This window comes from Centruroides vittatus, unplaced genomic scaffold, assembly GCF_030686945.1.
Source record: "Centruroides vittatus isolate TY-2023 unplaced genomic scaffold, ASM3068694v2 contig_14, whole genome shotgun sequence".
NCBI lineage: Eukaryota > Metazoa > Arthropoda > Arachnida > Scorpiones > Buthidae > Centruroides > Centruroides vittatus.
The window spans coordinates 377,664-392,914 of record NW_027120879.1 but is presented as its reverse complement, the minus strand read 5'-3'; the positions used below and the strand labels follow the sequence as shown (position 1 = coordinate 392,914).

General features: G+C 31.0%; 1 protein-coding gene across 5 annotated transcripts in view; it reads right to left on the bottom strand.

Moving 5' to 3' along the window:
- The window catches only part of Gpo1 (glycerophosphate oxidase 1), a 28,268-nt gene extending 14,822 nt beyond the window's left edge, over positions 1-13,446 (bottom strand). For 3 of the 5 annotated variants that reach the window (XM_067262075.1, XM_067262076.1, XM_067262078.1), the window contains exons 1-2: positions 13,312-13,431; positions 5,769-5,864 (exon numbers count right to left, since the gene is read on the bottom strand). In XM_067262075.1, coding sequence (XP_067118176.1) covers positions 5,769-5,852 — 84 coding nt within the window. In that variant the 5' untranslated portion in view covers positions 5,853-5,864; positions 13,312-13,431. Of the gene's footprint in view, positions 1-5,768; positions 5,865-13,311 lie in introns of all 5 variants that reach the window. The other 2 variants (XM_067262079.1, XM_067262077.1) reach the window with 2 other exon arrangements.
- Between the last annotated feature and the right edge of the window lie 1,805 nt (positions 13,447-15,251).

The following is a 15,251-nucleotide window of genomic DNA, read 5'->3' as shown; positions in this document are numbered from 1 at the left end:
TGAATTATAATCCAATATGTAAATGTTTTAGTTATTAAGTTAACTACAGAGAATTCTAACAATTTATTAAAATTTATTGAAGATAATTATTTTTATCATCAAGTTTTTAAACATTTCTAGTTAGTTGTATGACTTTCAGAAAGCATAAAAATAATTTTTACGGCCATTATATTTTGATCAGACTGAATGTGTTTGACGAATCAGCAGAGAAGGTAAAGCTTAGAGAAGAATCTAAGGCTATGGTTACGCATATGCAAAAACAGTAGAGAGCCATAAGTTTGTAGCAATCTCTCTCTTGCAAAGCAAGATCATGCATATGTGAGAATAGAATGTTTTGCAGACTCATAGCAAGATTTTATCATATCTGGTTTGATTTTTATTGCAATTTTAATTCTCCCTTTATACTGTAATTGTGCATTGGCTATATATCTTGTTTTTGATATGTGCATGTGATTCAAACATGGCTTCAACATATATGAGCAAGAAGAAAAATGATTCAAGCTTTCTTAGACAAAAATTTAGTTACAACTTATCCCAAAATATATAATAAACAATTAAAAAAAATCATCAAAACAGAGAGAGTAAATGTTATGTCAATCTTTTTTCTTTCTACACACTCAAACAAAAATTCATGATATGGAAAAATTCATGCTACTGCACGACAATGTTAGAGAGAGCAAGAAACAAGAAAGTAATAAACACTGTAATCTGACATCACATTTGCTCACTCAGTAATGTATTGTACCAGAAATTAACTTGTCTACATGGCTATGACCTAAGAATGAAAATTTCATTATTGGTTTTCCTCAATATTGAAATATTTTCTTAATAAGGTAAAATGAAACAAAAGAAAACAAGTCTTTAAAATGAAAAATTTACAAATTTATTAGTGTGTTCCATTTAGATTTGCACTAATTTAAAAATACATCAATGTGAGAATATGGGGGGGGTTAGAGGTGATTGATCTAAACCCCTTTTCCAGCATTGGACTTGCAAAGTCTACTCACACGATCACTGGTTGACATTTGTTTGGGTTATCAAGTAGCAGAGGAGTCGCGAGTGAGTCTACAGGTGACTAGTCCTTGCAATAACTGATATCAACACCAGTTAAACAACAAAATTTAATAAGTAATATAAAGGGATTAAATATCTATGAAGAGGTTACAAAGCTAGCTACTTAGCAACTAATACACCAAGAGAGAGAGTTAACATAAATCTATCAAGTAGAATACCTCAGGAAGATAATGATGTGTTCTGATATGGTCGAGGTCGGTGATAGGGAGACTTCTCTGGAGACAGAGTTCAATGGAGATGTTCGGATAGACGAGTAGGCCCAGAGAATGGTGGGAATCTTCGGTTTATGGAGGAGTTTGCCCTGAACCTTTGGTGCAAACCCCTTTTATCCCCGACAGTTTCCCACTTAATGTGAAAATTTCATCAAGTGATTCTCTGTCACAAGACACGTCTGGTGGGCAACCATAAGATTTTGTCATGGAATGGTAGCAACTTGGACAACAGTTTATTTCTCTCATGTCATTGTTTAAGTCTTGTGACTCCCACATGTTCATTAGTCACTATTGTTCGTTAATCTAAATCTTCCCATCAGAAAGGGGGTGTCTCCCGGATCTCACATCAAAATATTGTTATATTTTATTATATTCTACTGAGAAAAAAATAAAACCTTTCTGTCTTAAGAGAAGATAAAGCAAACTACTTTCTCTTAGTTTTACTTTCATGCATTTCATAACTATTATAACATTAATCAGTGATGTATGCTAATTCTTTCTACAGTAATATTTTAGAAATAAATTTACGACTATATACAAACTAAAACAGAACACTGCTTTATTAGAACAAAATAGTGAAAATGTATTTACAAAATTAAACATTCAACATCTTTATGGGAAAATCTAAAAATAAAACCTAACATTTATGTTAACCAGTGAAGTCAGACATCCTTTACATATCAGTGTTGTAGTTACCCACTTACAGGATTATAAATCATCTCGATAGTCTCTGTAATTGACATATATTTGACTGGAAGGTGTTGGATTACAGCATATCATTGAATTACCGAATTTTGTATGTATATATCATGCATGCACTGTACAGTAAAAAAAATGCACTTTGTTTACAGGTTAGTTTATCGTATTAATCTCAATTTTGTCTGTTTTACCAACCATATATGCAACAAAAAACTAGTGACTGACAGTAGACATGTACAGTCAAACCTGTTTTTATGCGGGGGATAGGGACCGCATTAAAAAAAGACGCATTAAAAAAAATAGCACGAAACTTCACGAATGGCTGTAAAAAATAGTTTTCGCAACACAATTAAAAAATATTTTTTTTTTATGCGGTCAACAGGGACCGCATAAAAAAAGTCTCACATAGAAAATAACTCAAAACCGTACGAAATAGAATTTATTGACAACAGATGTCAGCACTTGACTGCATCGTCTGGTCTATCGTCTGTTTTACATATTTTTGTCCAGGTGGTGTTTTGTAGACTTAAAAAGTAAATTATTTCATTTTTTGCATATTCATGCAATAATATTACTATAATAAGTGCATTTATGCTATAATAAGTTTATTTAGCTATAATAAGTCAACGTGAGACATGACGAATCGCACGAGACTAGTCGCCAACTATACCGCACAAATAAAAAAACGCACAAAAAAAACCGCATAAATTAAAAATTCGCATTAAAAAAATCGCACATAAAAAGAGCGCATAAAAACAGGTTTGACTGTACATCAGTCTCTCTGTCACATACATCAATCGGTAACACAAAAATTTCGTTTGAACCACATACAAACTATAAAGACCACTGTATACACAAAAGCAAATTATATGCCAACAATTCCCATAACATTCAAAAATACAAGCATTATCACAAAGTGAACCTACAAAAAAGAAAGAAGCATTTTAATACAATCCAGCCTAAGTACAGTTTAGCACAGTTACATAAACATGTTAATCATACTTTAGCAACAAATCCACGGATAGTACTAAACAGTTATCAATAGTTATCAATAATTGACAGCTGACAGTAAAAAAATGACATTTAAAACCTTATTATAAGCTAGAATCAGAAAGTACAGAAAATATTTTCATATATTCTAGTAAATCACTAGGAAATAAAGGTTATAGTATTAATGTAATTCTTCAACAATATGGAAATGAAACAAGTGAAGTCACTTTTTGTTTATTTGCATATCTAATAAGTATTAATTATAACATTTTAAAACAGCTACAGTCAAACACCTGGGTCTTGAACTCCTCGCTTTACAAACAAAATTTTGAATGCCATATTTGTCCAAGTTGCCAAACGAGATAATCAACGCAGACGATCACTGACAGTCAACTTCCTATACTTCCTGTGTTAAAGAAAGTCAATGGCCCAACCAATCAATGACAGAAGTATCAGTTCAGGAGTTAGTGGCGGCGAGATTGCCTCGCATCACGATATGAATCGTGATGTTGTTGCTATTTAAATTACATTTCAATGCATGTGTGGAAAAGATACTATTTCCATTTTTCAGCATGTGTGGCAGTTCAACTGAAATCAAATTAATTAATAAAAACCATGTTAAACTGAAAAACATGCCTATAAACTGAAACTAAAACAAAAAAAAGTTAAAATTAATTAAAATCAAATCAATTGAAACAATATTTCAGAACATACGGATAAAGTACTTGTTGTTGGTCTTGATTTGGTTATATTTCAAGCAGGCAGAGTTGAATCTCTATCTATAGCACTTTGCAAAGTGTTAGTTTCAGTTTGCACTTTGCTTTTAATACATATATATTTGTATTAAAAGCAAAGTGCATATTATATATATTATAATATATTGCCTTCATAGGCATTTTATGGATGAAATACAGCTAAAAAGATTAGAAAAAAAAAAGGTTTTGTTTTGGGGGTCAAGAACAGATTAACCCATTTGTAACTATTTCTTATGGGAAAATTTGTTTTGGTTTTTGAACAACTTTTAGGAACAAATTAAGTTCAAAACTCAAGGTTTGACTGTATACTTGAAGAAATAGTTAACACTAAATCCTGAGGTTAAATAAGAAATCTGTCATAGAAAAGTTCATTGAAATAGAACAATTTCAAGAATAAATTTGTTTTTAGATCATGCTTTGAACAAGTTCTTGATGCATTGGACAATGAATCTTATAAATTTCTAAAACAGTTTAAGTTTTAATTTAAAACTACATAAAATGTTTACTAGGACATTGCATGACTATCGCGTCATGACAGAATTGAGGTGGAGCCAAAAAGTTCAAGCCAAAAAGTTCTTTGTCTAACAAGTTCAAGCAATCCTTGAACTTGTTAGACAAAGAAAAGGCAATCCTTGTACCTGATGGTCACAAACAGGTAAACTTTGCACTTACTGCCACAAAAACAGACATCTTTGCATCCGCCAGGTGATTTTTGTACTGGCCAGCACATAGGAATAATCCTGGCTCAACACAGATGATTCAAGAACAAAGCAATCAATGGCAATGTCCACCAGTGAATGAAACTACTGAACACTGGTTGTGACTTTGCACCTGGCCAACAGGTTGGCTATGTGGAGTTTTCCAGGTTTTATTCACATTAATATATCTTAAATAGGGGACCAGTTTTCTATAAAAGACCTCCCAAGAAATATTCCCCTTTGGCAGATTGCCCATAAGTCACGTTGCCATATACGAATAAAACCAACCCAATCGATGCCAATTGTTTTGTTCTTATGCTCTGTTCGTTTTTTGCATCAATTTTCTGTTAGGTACATGCAATGCCGTTTTTTTATTTGACCCCTAAATTCTGTATTAGGGGTCAAATAAAAAAAACAGCATTGCATGCCTAATAAAATTTAGCATGATCAAGGAGCTGCTAAATTCTATTAGGCAGGCTCAAGAAGGATGGACATTGTCACTTTGACCCCATTTTATATCAATAACGAAATCATGGACTCATTTTCTACATTTACATTTATTTCATTTCTAGATTAATTTCAACCAATATAAAATGGAAAAGTTTTATCAGAATCGGTCCATCAAATTTTGAGAACGAACTCAATTCTATAAACCACATAGAAGACATGCGACCTTGGGAATCATGTGACAAAGTTGCACAATATTGCTTTGTTGCGCATGCTCGTGAAATCACCTTATATCTCAAAAACGACATCATGGACTCCCCTTTTCCTTATTACATTTTTGGATCCCTTATCGCAATTAATGGAAAATGGCAAAGTTTAATTAAAATCTATCAAACAGATTTTGAGAACAAACAATTCTGTAAGCCACATAGAAGAGGCTTTACTAACACACTGCCTCAATTATTACATAAAACAACATTCAACAAAACCATCAGACAATTTAACAAAATCAATAGCATACAATACAAATTGGCTAAATTCATAACTAACAGCATTGATTTCAGAAGAACCCTATTGTGTTCATCCTATTGTGAAAACACATGAATATTCCAAAAGATAAAAAGTGTGTTAAAAAAAAAAATGCATAAACACAAACAAAATCCTCATTTAACAAAATTTGTTGTTAAGCTTTATAATTTTTGCAGATTTACTAGAAAACTGCACATGCAATAATTAAATAAGATATAGAATCTCCATTATAATCAGCAGTTAAAGCAAATAGAAAAATGAGCATAAAATCTTCTTTTCTATTTAATATTCTATACCTTGAAGTTTTGTTGCCAAACTACTGTTTACATACAAAAAAATTACAATTAACGCTACTAAGTACTTACTTTTTCTAGATAATATGATATTCCGTAATATGTAAGAATACTACTTCCTCCAATAGCTACCAGTTTTTGAATTCTTCCTGCCATCTTGTTAAATTACTGTGAAGAAAAAATCAACAAAACGTAATGTTACTTATAACATAGAAATATGTTAATTATATACATTAAAAACGTGAAAAATCAATGAGTAATATTTATTTACAGGAATTATATTCAAAATTTTGGTTAATGAAAATTATATATTAGCTCTAAGATGTTTTCATTGATATAGTAATTACAGTTTATATTCCTTTAGGTGATATGGAATAAAAACTTTATAATTATACTACAGTATAGTGTACAATGTACAGTACTTTCATTATATTAGTTTTACTCTATCCCAACATGAATTCTGTACAGTTATTCTATTTGTCCAAATATGCACCCAACTATAACTTAAGCACTCATTTTGTACATACATAAATTACTGCTAATTTCAAGAAAGTGACACTTTATTAAATTAAAATGTTTTCGGTCAAAATCCGACCATCCTTGGCTTAAAATCCTTCTAAGATTTTTAGCCAAGTATAGTTAGATTTTGTCCAATGTCTCGATAATGAATATATAAAGAAATTCGGTACTTTTCAGTTAACGGGATGCCAGAAGTCTATCGCGTTTAACAATTTAGCCCACGCAACTGTGTTAGCTTTGAGTATCCCACTCGACTGTTTGTGGAGTACTTGATGTTATATAGTTTTAGGGGTGTAGGGCTTACCTCCACTCATGTGCAAAGGTGCAGATCTACATGTGAAGCATGTAGAATAGGTGGTAGACTGATACATGTTAAAAACTGACCTTCGGAGACAAATATCACACAAAGGGTAAACAATTCTGGCGGTGGTGTGAAACTCCTCATTTAGAGTTTACCTTGCTGTACATATCTGCTAGCATCCCATTAACTGAAAAGTACCAGAATTTCTACTTATAAATGACATCAAGAATAAATTAAGCTGGAGTTTCTGATCAGAGTATAATGCTCAAAAATAAATTCTTATGAATTTATTATGGCCAGCTCAATGGGTGAAGTGGTGCAACTGCCTATAATAGCAAAATGAGCATCAGAAATATTCAAAAGGAGGAAAAAGTAAATAAAAATAATAAGCCAAATATAATCAAGTCCTGTAGAAGTATTTTAAAATTGTTTATAAATAGTTCAAACACCAGTGTTAGTGCTCCTTGTTGTCAACTGTTCTAAAAGCAGGGGTGACAAAAATTAGTTTCGCCTTGGATGAAAGTTACTATTGAGCCAATGTTGGAGTTGACAACTGCAGTTTAAGGTCTTTTGCAGCCAGATATCTTAAACAATATGCAGTGGAACAACCACTGCATATTGTTGAAGGTATCTTATGCATACAAAGTCCATTTTAGTTCTGTTAATGTGTTTTGTTAGTTTGAGTTTAACTTACAAGGTCAAAAAAAACAATAAATGAATATCCAAATGCAAAATTTGAAGTCAACAGCCCAACATCATACTATGTTAAACACCATTTCAGCTGGATTTTAATTATAAATGATATTACACTTTACACTCCACATTTTAATTATAAACTGAACAGTAGTAGTTTTAAAGGGAGTAATTTTGTAGGAAATGTGGTTTTTCTGGGTTTTTTACGTAAGTTTATATAATGTAAAATGACCTTGACAATACTGAATAACAAGCATGCATTTGCACACATCAGACTCCTAAGAACAGGAGACCATACACAAAAGTCCAAGTTGATTTTTACATGATTTTAGATGTAGGCAACATGTGTGTCTGAATAGTCTTAATTTCTCTCTTTTGTAAGAAAATTTATGTAATAATTATTTTTCATTGAATAAAAACTCAGTATCTTATATTTTACAAATATAGATGATGCTTATGAAAAAAAAAAACAAAGAAGAATTTTTACTCAAGCTGCTATAAATCTTCAGTAAAAATTACTTTTTCCTCAAGTATCCTGGAACATTTTTAAAAACCTAAACTGAATGCACTATAAATAACAAGTACAAAATAAAGCAATACTATTTTTATTACACCAACACACACACATTCTATTGTGTAGTTAAATGTTACATTTAAAAATAACCATTGCTAATTGTAACAGCATTATTTTTTATATCCTCTACCTTAAAATAAAAAAAAAAATTAAGTCTTAATTTAATCTAGATAATATTTGTGAAATCATTTGCATTTATCACTATTATACCTTAAAAATCATTGGTTAGAAGGTTCAGTAGCAACATTCTGCAATATAAACAGATTCAATAGCAATACAGTAGAGCATTGATTATCCGACTTAATTGGGGACTGGGGTTGGTCGAATAACCGAAAAGTATGAAAAAATACATTATTAGTATAGTGTATTAGGCCTGGTATAAATACTAGCCTCCCTTTTATGGTTGAGCCAGTGCTGCCAGCTAAAACATGCAAAAATTTAACAAAAATAATATTAAAGTAGCCAAGACATAACCAAATATTGTAGTGCCACATCACTAGCGGACATTTGAATTTGCCGACTAGAACACGGTCGGTTAATCGGGGGTCAGATAATCAATGCTCTACTGTATTGTATATATTCAGTAGCAACATATATTTGAAAAATTTTGAAAATAATTCTTAAACATGACAAATTTCCTGCTTGCCAAATACTAGTACAATAATTACAACAGTAAAACTATACATACACTCTTCAAACATTACAATACCATTACTACTAAACAAGAATTAGTATAATACAAAGTAAAACATGCTGTATAAATGTAACAATAATACAGGTTTATTCCATTCTGTACTGCAATGTGTATTTTATTTTAATTAAAAGCTCCAACAGTATTAAATAATTAAATAAAAAAGTAATAAATTCAATTTTCTGTTAATATTTATGCCATTATAGCATCAGTTAGAATGTGTTTAATTGTTACTAAAACATAAGAAGTTAAGGAAATGTAAAAGGAAAAAAAACTGTCAATATTTCTATTGTACACAGTTGTGTTTGTTCTTTGCGTGATAAAGTGTAATAAAATTTCCAACTTCCTTCTCAGGATGTGAAACGTTTTACATAGATAAATTCACTAACAATGAATTGTAATAAAGGAAAAGAAAACATATGCTGGCAAGTGATTAGAATATTTAAATAATAAATTTAAAATTAATATAATAGGATTTATGGGTGCAGAAGTGATTGAGTTATTGCATTCAGTGATCAATTTAATATTAACACAAGGCTCAAAAGGCTCTAAACATCACATTTCCTTAATCCTAAATCTTTTCTACCAATTTTTACTTGTTTAAGAAAAATATGTATCTTAGAATCAAGTAAAGTTCAGATCTTTTCTGGCTGTTCCTTACAGTGCTGTAAATTTGCTCATATCAATTGATGTGGCATTTCTTTAGTTTGAGGAAAATTTTTACTCTGGTAACAGTAGCATTACACATTTCATTCTTCTTCACTCCCATAGCTTCATCTAATTCCTCACAATTCAGTTTTGTATCAGAGGCAATGAAAAAGATCATATTTCAAAAGGAACTATATATAAATAATTCTAGAATGTTACTATCTGATGTAAAAATTAAAATTATGTACCAATAATGCATGCAAGTTTATACACAGATCTGAATCTTACTCTAAACAGTTCATTTTTACAATTTAATTACTGCATATTCATATGTACTTTCATGCAATATATTCAACAATGTCACACACTGCAAAAAATTACTAGAATGAAGATAAAATCTTCACATAACTTACACCTAAGAGAACAACCATTGTTCCATAAACACAAGTTCATAAATGCAATTTAAAATAGTCACATAAGTGTTCTATTGCATAACCAGTACCTTCATACATACAAAAATACTAAGGATATCATATCCAGTCTATTCACAAATACTGCATGATTGTCAGAGCTTGGTTAGGAAGAGTGATGATCTGCAATTGTGTTCATCCATGTTATATTACATCAATCAGACATGCGAGTCACAAATAATATCAATAAAATGATCAAACAAGAAATTAATTGTCTGAACAGTTGTCGAGGATGGTTCACATTATACATATTTGTCCGCTTGGCATAATGCAGCACAATGTTGCCACAGCAATAAGCATTATTGGACAGCAAAGTTATATGTCAGATAGTAGAGTGACAATCTTTTTGCTGTGCTAAAAGACTATTGTAATCCAGCAGCCAATAGGATAGCATTTGAACACCATTACCAATACAGCAACTAACAAGAGATGTATGCCAGACATATGCCATTAGTCAATCCAGTAACCAATTGGAAACTTTGTTGTAAATACAAGCTTTTACAAACATGACAAGTACAAAGGAAACATCGAGAACATTTGTTAAAGAAAAGTAATGCATCTACAATAAAAAAATTATGACAAAACATTAAATATTTTGAAAAATGAATGCCAAAAAGTGAAACTACATTTGATTAATTTATTTCATTTTCTTCTGCATTTCCTCATTGGTTAAGCTATTCACATTGCAAACATCTTATATTTTATATTGTAAGCAGCTAAATACTCCACAATCCAGAAACAAATACAGTAATACATGCAGGGTTTTAGTACAGTAAAACCTGTCCAAAAAATAGTGTGAACTAACCTTTAACCATTTTGAAGCAGAAACACAACTGAAAAAATTCAAACTTTTAAAATAAAGATTTTAAAATCATCTGAAAACTTAAACTTTTGATTTCTCCTAGTTTTAAAAACATTTTTTAACAATTAGAACTGCTAAGAAACTAAAGATATCAATTTTAATAAATTTTTATTCATGAAACTTTAGCAAAACCTTGAATTTTATTAAAAATATTAGTGATAAAAAGTTATCAATTAAAAGACAATGTAACCTAATTGATAGAAATATTTCTATATTATATTTATATATTTATCTATGTTATTAAACAAAAGAAAAACTTATGTTTAAAACAATATTAATCAACACAATCATTAAGGAAGCTTCTCAAAAAAAGCACTTTAACCATTGCCATATCTAACTGAATGTAATGTAGCTTCTTGTAAAGGTGTACTAGACCACAACATGATACAGAACCTCATCATATGGACAAACACCATGCTCGCACAACAACAAATATTGCACTCTTGTCCCAAAAGGTTTATTGAGCCCTATCCAGAGCCTAGATGCCATACTTGCAGAGGCAATTCTAAATTTATAACACACTGAACTGTGAAATCTCTTCAAAGAAATAGCAAAACAATTTTCCATCAAAATTGCAGCAAATTTCTGTATTATATATGTAATAACTGATATTAAACATGAATTATTAAATAAAACTGCTAAATCATTCCTGTCAAATAGTCAGTTTCAAAGATATTTTATCACCTTTGGATGTTAAATAAGAATGATAAGGCAATTTCTAAAATAATCATGAATTTTTAAATATTGTTTCAATTGATTACGAAGTTTGCAATAATTGTGAAATATATCAATTATAAAAAAACAATAATTTATAAAAAACATTATACAATTAAATCTCTGAACAATGGCCACTTATGGAAACAGAAAAATAGCAGTCATTTGGAGGTAAGTGGTATTTTGTATGCATTTCACAAAGAAATGTTCCCAAAAAATTGGCTGCCATTTAGAGGTGGTCATTATTGGAGGTCCAGCTGTATTTAGTACTCCATTAAAGTGTAAGTTTGGTTGTAAAATTTAATCTTTTTTTACATTAAATTTCTAAATTTCTTTGCTTTGGAAATTTGATATTTAAATTTCCAAAGGAACTTTACTTCCGGTGACAAAACTTTAATAATTCGTTAAATGAACACTTTTGACCTTACCCAAGGTCTGCTTCAAGTTATAGAACAATTCCAAGACTGGAATGCTAGGAAAAGAATGTTTTAAAGATTAAATTTAAAATATTTCAAACATACAAAAAAAAAACTTAACAGTGGTAAATACACAAGTTCACTATATTCATGTAATGTAACCCACTGTGTACTTATTATTTGAGGGTGCAGCATGCCAGTACATAATATAAGTTCAATTTGCATTAGGGTTGTCAGGCTCCTTACCTTAACAAATTATTAAAGTTTTGAAACCAGAAGTAAAGGTTGCTTATTGTTATGATAATCAATCATTATCATTGCCCTTTCTCCCACATTCCAACACAAGTGACTTTCACAGTGATCTCATCCCATTCTGCTCCATAATATAGTAAACACACTTAAAAGTATCAAATTAAGATTTGTGAAATCTACAAACATTTAAATCCTTCAAAAATTCAATTCACTGCTGCACGAATTGCATTTTTGAATAGAACTAAAGCGGAAGAATATAAAAATGCCACACATTTGCCTCTATTTACTAGGGAAGTCACTCAAAATACATTGTTTAACTGACAAGTTGTCAGTCATTGTAACTAAATTCAAGGTTATTATAAAGCAAAAATACAAAACCTAGAGAAGCTTACGAAAAGAATTTTTGCAAAAGGTGTCACAAGGCATTTTGTGAAAACTTTTTGCCCGTAGTGCATTAAACTGAAAGAGGTTGCCAGCCCGAATATCCAATTACAACCCCCATGCATGCATTATAATCATTGTCCTTACTTTCAAAAACCAAAAGGTGACAACCCTAGTCGACTTAATATAATCCAGTTTGACACACTACTCAATCACCTTATAACAGCTGATTTAAAACAACTATAGGCCTCCTTTTAACCACTTCTAATTGTCAAGATGGTAAATAATATATGAAAGAATGCAGGCAAAGCTTGAAATTTACACACAGAATGGAAAAAGAGTATAAAAATAATTTCTAATTTGTGTGTACAAGGAGTTTGTAACCGCTCTATACAAAGTAAACTCTCAAAAGGCACTCGCTTTGTGAAAAGTTTGTATTATCCTCAATGCAAACTTTTACATTAAGCTGGATGCAGATGAGGGGTAGCCTTTTCACAAAGATGGGTGATGGCAACAAGTAATAAACCCTCTCCTCCTCATTCAGAGGCTGCAACTGTACCTAAATAACTTATTTTCATTTAAGAAATTTGAAAACTAATTGCAATAAATTCATTTTTTGGTTAATGTTACCCTTGGTGCCAAGATGGCAGCTCATCTCTGATTCCAGCAAGGAAACAGTGGAACGCACGTTCTAACCTAACCTACTCTAATAATTTGGTTGCTAATAATTATGCTAATTTATTAGAATAGGTTACGTTAGGTTAAATTAGAACGTGCGTCCCACTGTTTCCTTGCTGGAATCAGAGACGAGCCGCCATCTTGGCACCAAGGGTAACATTAACCCATTTGTTAAATATTTTATAACTTCATTCATTCGTCCAACCATTTAAACTTATAATCAGTTCAAGTTTCCAAATCAAATTTAGTGACTTATTCTTCCAATTTCGATAGAATTGGCCAGTCTCAAGCACTAAATATCGTCTGTTCTAAATGACGCTATTTAAAATATCGTCATTTAGAACAGAATTATAACGGTTATTATTCATTTCTGTGATGATAATTCGGTGGTTTAATGACGAGAACGGGATACTTACGAGTTCTCATCACAAATTTACGAAAATTCGAAGGAAAAGGGATCTACAAATAAACAACTGCAACTCTAAACCACACTTCACTTACAAAATCAAAACACTTCTGAAGACAGCGCCCCCTCGTCGAATTTAAAATTATCTAAATATTCGTATTTTTATTACTTTAGTTTCGTATTAAAATTTTTTACTAATTTTTTTTAAACGTATAAAAGATTTAATGCTAGTCATTTCAAATTTATTATAATTTTAATGAAGTAATTAATTTATTTGTAGTTGAGTAAAGATGAAAAATGAAACTGAATTTTTAAGTGCTTTCCCGAAATGGGAGCAAAATCCGGAGTCTTCCCGACGGAAACGCGTCACGTCTTCGCATAGCAAAGTTGCGCTGAGCGTCACGACTATTATAAGACATATTTGTGCAATATTTAGCACGTAAACACAAATTAATCGTCTTACATGAAAATTTAGATATAATGTAAATTATTTCTATAAATTATTAATAATTTGACTCATCATTCGCAGGTATTAACGGCGAATTAAGCTGGCAGTTATAACGATATATGAGCTTAGAAGTATAAATGAACCATCACGATAATTGCCTGCAGATGTCACGTGAATTTGACGCCTTAATTGTCATTTACTGTATTGTGTTAGGGCTGTCTCACACTATGACCGACTGGACCGCTGGTTCGAGTCCAGGTCGTGTTGCCATGGCAACAGCAGTCGGCCGACCGACTAGTCGTTCCAGTCGGACAGATTTAAAAAGTTAAATATTTGTAGTCGGGTAGGCGCAGTCGGTGAGCCATCCCTGCTTTAAATCACTATCCATCCACGTTTCCTACTAAATAAAATTATAATTCATGATTTAAGATCATAAAATAAAGACAAAAAGATGATAAAATATTTATTTCGTCGCATTTTTGCAAGTTTTGTTAGACTTTACATATTATGAGATGTTAGTGTTCTCTTCGAACCGCTAGATGTCTACTAGTTCGCGCTGTCGCCACTACGGTACTGTACAGTACTGTACTGTACAGTACATACTAATTCACGAGTTTCCACTATTGTATAAGCTATTTGGTTAAAAGTGCTACAAGACACGATAGATCTTGTGAAAATTTTTAATCATTGTTTAATTGTAAAAGCGCCGTAACCTCTAATAAAAGGTCGGCGTTTGTATCATGTTTTAACTTTGTGGTAATTTTTAATATTTATTTTTTTTGCTGTATTAAGATTATTTCTTCAAGCCAATTAACTGTTACTTCGTTGGCCTGTGAACCAGGGAAAAAAAGACTGTTAAAAAAAATTATATATTTTTTGTGTGAAAGTCTCCATTATTCTAAATGAAGAAACCCCTGGGATATGTCTTTATGCAAAATAATAATAATAAAATATAAATATTTATATTTTAGAAAATACAAGGGAAACGGCATTTCCACGGATGGCACACTAGATATATAAATATATATTTTACATTTAATATTAATTCTACTCCAAAGGGAATGTAATAAACGGGTACAGAACAAGACGATTCACTATTAGCGACGATAAACTGGGAGAAAGAAACTTAAAAAACTGCTTAACGAAAGAATTATTACTTGCTCTTCTGGAAACAATGTATCAACTTCATTTCATAAAATGTCTTTTGATTTCTTTAGTTCATGAAAATAGTATCAATGCTTAAAAAGTAAATAAAATAATAATCGAATTACTTTAAAAATTCAGATTAAATGCTGATAACGTCTTGTAAATAATTACAAATGAATTTACAAAATATGACTAATATACAGTAAGTCCTCTACTTACGAACTTAATCCGTTCGTAGCGGTTGTTCGCAAGTCGAAAAGTTCGTAACTCGAAAAGACGATGTTTAGCGCAAAAACTCAAATACAACGTTGTTTTTACAATTATGTAATGTTTAGGCTACTTGAATAATGTTGAAT